Here is an 11,002-nt window from a genome sequence, read left to right on the forward strand (position 1 = left end):
CAAGAAATACGTAGTATAGCGAAGGAGGAAAGACTGAAAAGAAGGAAGGAAAACCATTCGGAAAATCATGGGTACGCCCCTGAAATAAGTCATAAAAGAAATAAGGAATGAAAGAATGAGTGAAGAGACTAAAAAGAGAAGAGAAGAGAAGAGAAGAGAAGAGAAGAGAAGAGAAGAGAAGAGAAGAGAAGAGAAGAGAAGAGAAAAGAAGAGAAGAGAAGAGAAGAGACAGAGAAGAGAAGAGAAGGGAAGGGTTGAAAAGAATAACAGAAGGAGAAGCAATTCAGTTCTAAATCTTAACCAGACACATAAAAAGCTAACACCAGCGGGTGATTATTTGATTAATATTTTCATAACTGAATTCCCTACACAGGCCCATTTCTTCACTACAGACCTCTAAAAAATCACCCAATCAAATGCCCCGTTCTTATGCAATCTATAGCACCTGTAAATCTTTAATTTCCATCTTTTCGATCCTCATTTAACATTTCCATCCCCGTTCACAAGAGCTACTGGATGTACTTTGATACTGATGATTCTTGATAAACTTTTACTGAATTAATTCGCTGATTATAACGGAACTTTTCCAGCTTAGGATTGAAACGACGACAATGACATAAGATTATGAATATGAACGACTTTCGGGGATTACGCCATCAAAGTTTTTAGGATTGCGGTCAGACACTGAGCCAAAAGGTCTAAGATCGTTGGATCAAGAAGGTTTATCAATTCCCGTACCGTCTCGAGGGCGTTTGTTTGATTCAAGCAGATGCTTTAATGGCTGCTTTGCGGCGATTTCCCCAGATAAAGAAAATCGTTCTCAATTTTGAAGTTTCAAGTGTTTCAATTAACTTTTAAAAATAACATGAACTAAGCGTAGTTTTTCCTCCCCTTAATATCCGGCCAACAGACACGGCTTATTTTATTTCAGGAAGCCAGCCATTATTAGTATTGTTCTTTTATGTTTCGGTGTTTTAGTTCATCCGGCAATTGTGTCGTGTAAGTCTTTGATTGATGGCTTCATCAACTTTCAATTTTTGAGGAGTTTTTTTTTTTCTTTTTTGAAACAAAAGTTTCTGCCGAAGTGTCTTCACTCTAGTTTCATTCATGAAAACATTCTATCATCTCCAGAGCAATTGGTCACTGAAGTGCTGTGTGGCGTGATGGCAAATCACCTCAGTCGCAATACCAGAAGATTTTTCCATTATTAGTTTTAGGAGCTTTTACTCCATGAGCCTGTTTAAGATCTTGGCCTGTACCTTCATCATAGTCAAAACTTTTCAAAATTCACTCCCCCCACATGGCTTTTTAGAGCCAACATGCTTAGAATATAGCATATATGACCCAGCCTATCCCAACCCCCTACCCAAAAAAGGGTTCAGTGAATTAATACCAAACAACTCTCAGGATTAGTTTTCGTTTTTTTTATAATTTTGACTGCCGCGCGATTTCGTTTGCACGCTGGGTGTGCCAGCTGCATGTAGTCAGGTAGTGCGGAGAGTTAACGTTACCAAAATACCGTTATCTTTCCCTACATATCCGCCCCTAACAGTATCAGCATTGAACGGGGATCCAGATTAAATTTAGACGCTCTGGTTCTGCCTGCTTTACCAGCCGGAAAGAGAGAAACCTCCCATCAGTGTCAGAATAAATCAAATCACTGACCGCACCTAGTTTCTCGACTCTTGACAGGAAAATATAAAAAAGGAAAATTGGAAAATTCAGCAAAATGGTTAACTAACGCCACATACCGTAAGAATGAAATTCAGTAAAAAAATATATAATTTAATGATGGAGCTGAAGAAAGTTAGTTATTTCAAAGAGAACGCTCTCTCATAAAATATACTTAAAATAGTACTTTTCAAATAGGTATTGATGATTTTCGATCTGGTTGCGTATTTTAGTGCATACTCAAAAGCGCCTTTGAAATATACCCATTAGAGTTTAGAATTGCGTCGTTTTGTCAACGAGTACTCGAAGAATCCAGATAGCGACACGAGTGCCCGAGTCATGTCGATGTTAATACTTTAAGGGCTTCCTCCATTTTATCTTTTTTCAGTACTAGTTTCGCAAAGAGTTTTAAGAGCCACTGACTGCATCAAAAACTTACTAAAGATATTTTTTTTAATGGTTAAGTGCCTTTGAAATAAGTAGAAGAGTTATAACAAAGAGCGGTGGTTTTAACCAAGTTGCCCAGTCATTTGAAACACTTAGAAACGAAAACGGGTCAAAAGTATAATGACAAGTGCCTCCGTTGAAATAAGTAGAAGAGAGCGGTATAACCAAGAGCTGTAGTTTTGACCAACTTCCCCAGTCATTTAAAACACTTAAACTGGTAAAAAGCATAAAGACAAGTGCCTTTGAAATATGTAGAAGAGAGTTCAAAGGGGTCAAAAGTATAAGACAAAGCGAACATCCTATACGTTCAAAAATGGATTTGTCTATTTGAACAATCATGTAAAGTTGCTGAGAGAGTACTTGAGCTAGTTACTCTTGTCAGTACGATGGGAATACGTCCTTAGAAGTACTCTTGAATATACTTGTGTACGGGGTATCTTCGTACAAGATCACTTACCAATGACACTATCTTTAGCGGATCAATACATCTGCATCTTCATGCACCTCTGACGTCACAGTTTATTTTACAGTAAGAACCGCGGTTAAAAAAAAAACGTTTTGCCTATTTCCCGAAAAATTCCCCCGCTAAAAAATAGCTCTCATTGGCAAGTTAAAGTAGCGAAAAAAGTTCTTTGACAGCACAATAAGCAATCGAAGTCCATTCATATCCTGAACTTGTTATTACGTTTGTTTTTAGTAACTTTATTACATGAGTTATTATTTCGCGATTCAAGTAAGACATCGGCAAGCATAAGAACATGGCACCCTTGGCTTTACAGTAACAATGTCCTCAAATAAAAAAGACAATACAAAATCAATATTAACTGCATAAAATTTTAAATACAGGTAAAGTTTTGGGCAGCGACATGACTGATAATATAAGATCCAAAGTATCGATCTTTTGACACTATGTAAGATTTAGATAGGCTAGCGCTTGCGCATTAAGTCAGAAAATATGATCATTGCAGGCTGGGACAATTTTTTTTAGAAACTGAACCTTCAGATACGCAATACGGGATATTTGTTGTTCCTTTTTTTTTAAAAAAAAAACTTATGTCAAAAAACCACCTTAGGTTACTTTTTTCAAACTTTGTTGCAAAAACAACTTGACCCAGAAACATTGAAAGAAAAAAAGCTTTGAACGTAACATCCACGATTATTTCAAATTTAGTTTAAAATATACCAGACAGATAACAGTTACTGACATCCATAACGGTTGATGCCATTCCTACCCATCCATTATCCTGGCAAATGATACCTGCAGACAGCCATTAATGTTACTTCATGACTGATTTGATTTGCTGGTTCTCTTTTTTTCTTTCTTTTCCTTTTTGCTAAACCGTGAATCGATTTTTTAAATAACACGAAACTGTATCAAAAAAAATTTTTTCTGATCATGAAATTTTAAAATGTTTCTGAAAGAACTTCCTTTCCTTTTATATTTCACAATAAACTCTTTACTTAGCGAAACTTGAAAATACTTACACCTATACACACTGGACACAAGTGTGAGAAGCGTCACAACTTGCTTCCCTTGTTCCTCCCCACACTACTGAGCTATATTGTTTTCATATTTTATTCAATCCACAACAATTGAGAGGTGTGAACGTTGTAGTTTTTAGTTAATTGTAGTCAGGAGATTACGTTACGATAAGGAAAAAAAAGCTAGGGCTAAGAAATCTACTCTGGTTCCCGCCACATTTCGTCGAAGAAGCGCAGAAAGAATGGGGTCGTGAAATATAACGGTTAGGAGACCGTCTGTCTCATTTCAGTTACTTTGCTGGCTTACTGCCACGAGTTTTGTTTTGCAAGAATATAGTCAGAGAACAAAAATGCCTGTATTTAGTAATGATTTATCTTCACTAAAAGATCCATTAAAGAGCTTTGTTTCAAGTTGAGGCTTCCCTTCTCTTTCTCTCAAAGTGCTTTCTTCCAAGTCATTCATAGCGAACACTGACGATCCCACGCCGGAAAGACATTTGAACCAGTGAACAATCAGCACTCCCTTCAAACACGGTGAATCTTGAAGTTCTTAAGACTCTGTGAATCGAAGTTTTTAGCCTTCGCTTTGGTCTATACACACTGCTTAGTCGTGGCCACGGAATCGAAGTTAATTAACACACGATTGATAAAGATAATAAATGAAATCAATTCAATTTACAATCTAATGAATAACGTACATTGCAAACAACCTCAATGTGACCTTCAACTTACTAGACAAAAAACTTTTCATCGATTTTTACCTTCTACTGGAGAACATTTTTTTTCATAGATAAACCGTTTTCTCCCACCAAAGTTAAAACAAAACCTGATGCGTCAATGATGCATTTTTCTTATTTCGTTATTTACATCAAGCATAGATTTGTTTGCACGCTAGACTTTTTATTTGTCACAGCTGTCGCTTGTCATCATTCCAAAACCAGGCGACCGGTCTGCACCGCGTCGAAGAGGAAACAATAAAAAAAGGTTTATTTTTCGAGGTTTTTTTTTTCTTTTCAGGGTTCTCGTGTTTTGGTGCTTTCGTAAAACTTAACAACTTAAAGTCTAATTCAAACTGTGAGATATCCATACCCTGACTTTGATCAGCCCAGAGGTTGTTTCAGGGTTCGATCTGTGAGTTAGCCGTGCCCTGACTTTGATCAGCCGAGAGGTTGTTTCAGGGTTTGATCTGTGAGTTAGCCGTGCCCTGACTTTGATCAGCCCAGAGGTTGTTTCAGGGTTCGATCTGTGAGTTAGCCGTGCCCTGACTTTGATCAGCCCAGAGGTTGTTTCAGGGTTTGATCTGTGAGTTAGCCGTGCCCTGACTTTGATCAGCCCAGAGGTTGTTTCAGGGTTTGATCTGTGAGTTTAGCCGTACCCTGACTTAGATCAGCCCAGAGGTTGTTTCAGGGTTCAATCTTTAAATATCGGAAAATCCGAATGGGGCCTTTACTACTGAAAAAACGCTCGTTCTTGGTATCGATAATATTTTAAGGCTTAAAGATTGAAATGTCACCTGCAGTCAATATAACATTGCCTGAAAGATACCTTTAATGAATTGATCCAGTATTTGGTGTTTTACTCTCTTTTTGACGGTGTACTTCCGTCATGGTACTGTAGTACGAATAAAAACATTGGAAATAAAAACAACACAAAATTTTTAAATTCACTTTCTTTAGTTTTTGTCATCCCTGGAAAACTCTTTCGTTTTAATATCCAAAAAGAATACCAGATATCACTTGATTTACAAAACTTCACATAGGGAAAACTTCCTATCAGAAAGTTAATAATGAATTTAGAAGAGAGGGTACGGAAAAGTGTTAATGAATAAATCGACAGCTGGAATATTTTCTAATTCAGAAACACGTACGCTGCGATTATCATTTAGTGTTCCTTAAAAAAACACGCCTCCATGCTCCAACCTAAATTTTACTCAACTGATGGGGCGTTTTGACTGAAAAGGGCTCTAACAATTCCTTGAGTGAAGTCTTCCGATCTCTTATTCCGCTCCCGCCGCATGAACAATTCCATAAGACATCGTGATTAGAGTACTTACAAAAACGTCCACATTTTATCATTAATTTATTGCAGCGCTGTCATACCTTCCTTCTCCTTCTCTGTGTGAGATCTCCAAGAAATTATTCGTACAATTTGTTGGACATTGTTTCATCATTATCCATTAGACGAGAGAACAATGATCCTTTACGGGTGTTATAATCTGTTATTTTTGTTACAGAAACAATCTAACTATAATTGATTACGACTTAGAATTACGAGCTGGCGGCTAGAACACGCACCATTCACATGCTTCACAGCAAAAAAGGACATCGATATATCGATACGATGGACCAAATGTTCGAATTAACATAAATGAAAAACGCTCAAGATCTTTTATTTTTAATTATTTTTTTTTAGATTCAATGAATTTTATTGAGTTTGGAAGCTAGAATCAAATCGTACTCGACTTGGGTAGACGTCTGGTGTCGACTACCATAACACAACCACAACTTGATTCAGACAGAACTTCATACGCGGTTTAGATAATTGAATTAAGTATTAAAAGAGAAATTTTTTAAATGGGAGTTTAACCTAAAAATGTTTCAAGTTAAGCAATTGATGTGTTTTGCTTTAAGTGTCTGATAAGTTTGCCATCAAATATTAGCAAAAATAGCCGTTCCATTAAGGATTTAAAGACTCAAGATTAAGACCATTATCAAATTTCTAGGATAATAAATCATCCAACTACGAGAAGTCCCCGAAAAAAGGCTTTATGAGCTTACGGTTGCATTTGCCAAAGCCGGAAGAATTCATGTCTTCAATAAAGGAAAAACCAGCTTAAAGTAGCCAAGGGAAATAATTAATTTAGAATTCAATTTTTCTAAGAGCCATAGCCAGTAATCTCTGCGAGAGTTGAAAACTTCGTTACTTTAAAAAGACAACGAAACAATCAATCAGGCGGTTCGTTTTACGTTTCTATACAGTCGAGTTACATTATTTGATTACAAATATTGACCAATAGTATTATGATTTATTATTTTTTGGAAAATAAAACAATTTTTTTAGGATGTTTGGCTATCGAAATATTTCATTTCATGTCTCGTTATGTGAATGCTTTTCGTTCTTAGTTTCAATTGAGTTCCCCAGCGTCAAGTCTATTAACTGAGTTAAGCGACGAAGGCTCTCTTAGAAGTTAATAAAAATAAGAAAGGCAAATAACGCAAGCATATTACTGCAGGTGTTAAATTCAAACGCTAATTTTCCCGGCTGCAAAAACAAAGTCAATAGCGGGAAATAACGTGCCCCAGACGCAAGCTAAAAATATATCAAACCAAAAGATATTACATTTTTGACATTTTTTAGAATTGTTATATGAAGGAAAGTTCAGGATGTTGGGTAACTTCATTCTTTTAATGGGTCAAAAGATTCGCAAAAGGAAATTTCAAATCAAGTCGACCAAGTGAAAGGTCTTATTAAAAATACAGCATCAAATTGGTTAGAACTATCTAAAGGTGAAAAAATTCTTCTCAGAATAAAATCAATTAATGCTCGCGTAGGAGAAGCTCAAGATTTTCACCTGTTCCACGCAAAACAAAAACAATTAAGACGCTCCGGAAATCGAAATTACTATATTACTGACCGACGCCCTATGGTGAATACACTTAGCTTCTTAATCCCGTGTGAGGTATAGATACATCAGAGCTGCCAGCAACGAACGATCAGTTGCTCGACCAAAGGCATGCAACGAAACTAGTCACAGATACAGCAACACTGTTTTAAGTCGTCGTGAAGGAGTAAAAAGAAAAAGAAGCCTTCCCAATAATGTTATTCACAACTAGAATAGTTCTTGTCTCAGTTTTTTTGTTAGTCTTTGGTCAATTTTCGCGGTCCTTGCCGTTAGAGAATCGCCGAAGAAAAGATGATATCGATTCGTTTTGGAGAAACCAACTCCTTACACCAGAATGCCAGGGAGACGATTGTATACGGAAAGGAGAAGCAGCGCAAAGAACATTCTCTTCGTGTCCTTTAGGAGCGCCGTGCACCCAAACGCTGGAAACACAAGAAAAGAGAAATCCTTGCCTTACGAAAAGATGTCAAGAAAGTCAACACACCAAGCGGATGAAAGAATGTCAACAAGATGAAGAATGTTACAACAAAAGAAGTAGCAACATAAATAGAAGTGACAAAGAAAAAGAATCACTGGGATGTCCTTTAGGAGAAAACTGCGAGCGGACAACATTAGGTTTCAATAATGACAAATCTGATATTCGTTTTACAAGAAGCAAGCAGAACCAAGTGTTACAGCGAAGAACCGTTTCACTTAGGAAAAGGAAAAGAGGAAGAAGGGAAGGCATAAAGGAAAGGTACGCCAAGAAAACGGGAATCCAATCATCTGATCAACTTTCTGGTTGTCCGCCTGGACTCTGGTGCAAAAGACAAAGTGAGAAATCTAAGGACAAATTCAAGTGTCCTCCTGGATTGTGGTGCAAGAGAGGGCTGAATAAAAGAAAAGCTATGAAGTTGGGATTCCAGTCATCTGATCAACTTTCTGGCTGTCCGCCTGGGCTTTGGTGCAAAAGACAAAGCAGCAAATCTGAGGACCAATTCAAGTGCCCTCCTGGATTGTGGTGCAAGAGAGGGCTGAATAAAAGAAAAGCTATAAAGTTGGGATTCCAGTCATCTGATCAACTTTCTGGCTGTCCGCCTGGGCTTTGGTGCAAAAGACAAAGCAGCAAATCTGAGGACCAATTCAAGTGTCCTCCTGGATTGTGGTGTAAAAGAGGTTTAGCTGAAAGAGATGCTAGAGAGATGGGGTTCCAATCATCTGATCAACTTTCTGGCTGTCCGCCTGGACTTTGGTGCAAAAGACAAAGCAGCAAATCTGAGGACCAATTCAAGTGTCCTCCTGGATTGTGGTGTAAAAGAGGTTTACCTGAAAGAGATGCTAGAGAGATGGGATTCCAGTCATCTGATCAACTTTCTGGCTGTCCGCCTGGGCTTTGGTGCAAAAGACAAAGCAGCAAATCTGAGGACCAATTCAAGTGTCCTCCTGGATTGTGGTGTAAAAGAGGTTTAGCTGAAAGAGATGCTAGAGAGATGGGGTTCCAGTCATCTGATCAACTTTTTGGTTGTCCGCCTGGACTTTGGTGCAAAAGACAAAGCAGCATATCTAAGGACCAATTCAAGTGTCCTCCTGGATTGTGGTGTAAAAGAGGTTTACCTGAAAGAGATGCTAAAGAGATGGGGTTCCAGTCATCTGATCAACTTTTTGGTTGTCCGCCTGGACTCTGGTGCAAAAGACAAAGCAGCAAATCTAAGGACCAATTCAAGTGTCCTCCTGGATTGTGGTGTAAAAGAGGTTTAGCTGAAAGAGATGCTAGAGAGATGGGGTTCCAATCATCTGATCAACTTTCTGGTTGTCCGCCTGGACTCTGGTGCAAGCGACAAAGCAGCAAATCTGAGGACCAATTCAAGTGTCCTCCTGGATTGTGGTGTAAAAGAGGTTTAGCTGAAAGAGATGCTAGAGAGATGGGGTTCCAGTCATCTGATCAACTTTCTGGCTGTCCGCCTGGGCTTTGGTGCAAAAGACAAAGCAGCAAATCTGAGGACCAATTCAAGTGTCCTCCTGGATTGTGGTGTAAAAGAGGTTTAGCTGAAAGAGATACTAGAGAGATGGGATTCCAGTCATCTGATCAACTTTCTGGTTGTCCACCTGGACTTTGGTGCAAGCGACAAAGCAGCAACTCTGAGGACCAATTCAAGTGTCCTCCTGGATTGTGGTGTAAAAGAGGTTTAGCTGAAAGAGATGCTAGAGAGATGGGGTTCCAGTCATCTGATCAACTTTCTGGTTGTCCGCCTGGACTTTGGTGCAAAAGACAAAGCAGCAAATCTAAGAACCAATTCAAGTGTCCTCCTGGATTGTGGTGTAAAAGAGGTTTAGCTGAAAGAGATGCTAGAGAGATGGGGTTCCAATCATCTGACCAACTTTCTGGTTGTCCGCCTGGACTTTGGTGTAAGCGTCAAAGCAGCAAATCTAAGGACCAATTCAAGTGTCCTCCTGGATTGTGGTGTAAAAGAGGTTTACCTGAAAGAGATGCTAGAGAGATGGGATTCCAGTCATCTGATCAACTTTCTGGCTGTCCGCCTGGACTTTGGTGCAAGCGTCAAAGCAGCAAATCTAAGGACCAATTCAAGTGTCCTCCTGGATTGTGGTGTAAAAGAGGTTTAGCTGAAAGAGATGCTAGAGAGATGGGATTCCAGTCATCTGATCAACTTTCTGGTTGTCCACCTGGACTTTGGTGCAAGCGACAAAGCAGCAAATCTGAGGACCAATTCAAGTGTCCTCCGGGGTTGTGGTGTAAGAGAGAGGACCACAGTGAAACGACTCCACCTAAGTTTGAATAAACTTTGCTTTCTAGGACAATTAAGGAAATTGAATGAAAGGAAAAGCAATTGAAATTTTCTCTTGAACTAAGTGTTGACGTTACAATAACTAATTGCGGACACAGTCATTTACACTGAACAAGCAAGTCGATCACCGCATATCAAAAGTAAGATAATTTAGCATATTGCATATATTCATTCTACTTTATTGTAGATCTGAAAATACAGACAAATAGTTTAGTAACCTCAAGAAATAATATAAAATGAGAAATTACTTGAAATAAAGAGAATAATAATGAAGGCGAATCTTCGCGTTTGACGAATACACGGTAATTATTAAACTGTAACTAGATTCCATTTGCAGCTTTGTTCAGGAGAAAATGTTGAATAATCAATGTTAAAACTTAAATCAAAGATAGAAAAACACAGAAAATAACTCATTCTCGGTTGAATAAGCTACCGGTTAAAGTTATTGGTATGTCTAAAATGCTGTAAAACAGTCCTTTCATGAGATACTATTACTAAATAAGGGTAAATCAATTAAATTAAATGCTAAATATTGGGGCTTTTTCTAGAGTTAAAAATTAACAAAACATCAGAATTCAGATTAAATTATTGATAGACATAAAATGATAATAAAAAGTCACCAAACTGATGAAGCCTGAAATTACTCTATCAGTTGAGAAACTGAATAAATAGCAAAATTAACTAGAATATTTTAAATAGACTCGGTAATAACTTACTCAATTATTTATCGTGTTTCCGATCCTCTGCAAGAATTAGCTGCTCCGTTTTAGCAAAGATGTTCCTTCTGAAATGAATAGGAAAAAAATGTTTTTTTTTTCTATTGAAAATAACAAGTCTTTTTTTCCTTGAATTGTAAAATGGCGGGGGGAACGTAGGCGCGTCCCATTTTTTGGCGGGAAAATCATGGCACACGCGCGCTTTTTTGTTGGCGGGAAAACTAAGATACTGTCAGGTGGAATCACCATTATAATTTGATTAAAATAAAATAATTTTTACC

General features: G+C 37.9%; 1 protein-coding gene across 1 annotated transcript; it reads left to right on the forward strand.

The window, feature by feature from the left end:
* The first annotated feature begins 7,268 nt into the window (after nt 1-7,268).
* On the forward strand, nt 7,269-10,633 carry LOC116306111 (uncharacterized). Its single transcript, XM_031716156.2, has one exon. The coding sequence runs from the start codon at nt 7,417-7,419 to the stop codon at nt 9,997-9,999; it is 2,583 nt and encodes an 860-aa protein (XP_031572016.2). The 5' UTR covers nt 7,269-7,416; the 3' UTR covers nt 10,000-10,633.
* Nucleotides 10,634-11,002: the final 369 nt, after the last annotated feature.

The sequence above is a fragment of the Actinia tenebrosa genome, unplaced genomic scaffold (assembly GCF_029948245.1).
Source record: "Actinia tenebrosa isolate PJP-AT-01 unplaced genomic scaffold, QUT_ActTen_1.0 PGA_scaffold0__85_contigs__length_37466705, whole genome shotgun sequence".
Classification (NCBI taxonomy): Eukaryota; Metazoa; Cnidaria; class Anthozoa; order Actiniaria; family Actiniidae; genus Actinia; species Actinia tenebrosa.

Bases quoted from the DNA above. Each gene is read 5' to 3' on its own strand.
- LOC116306111 (XM_031716156.2), top strand. From the start codon at position 7,417: ATGTTATTCACAACTAGAATAGTTCTTGTCTCAGTTTTTTTGTTAGTC.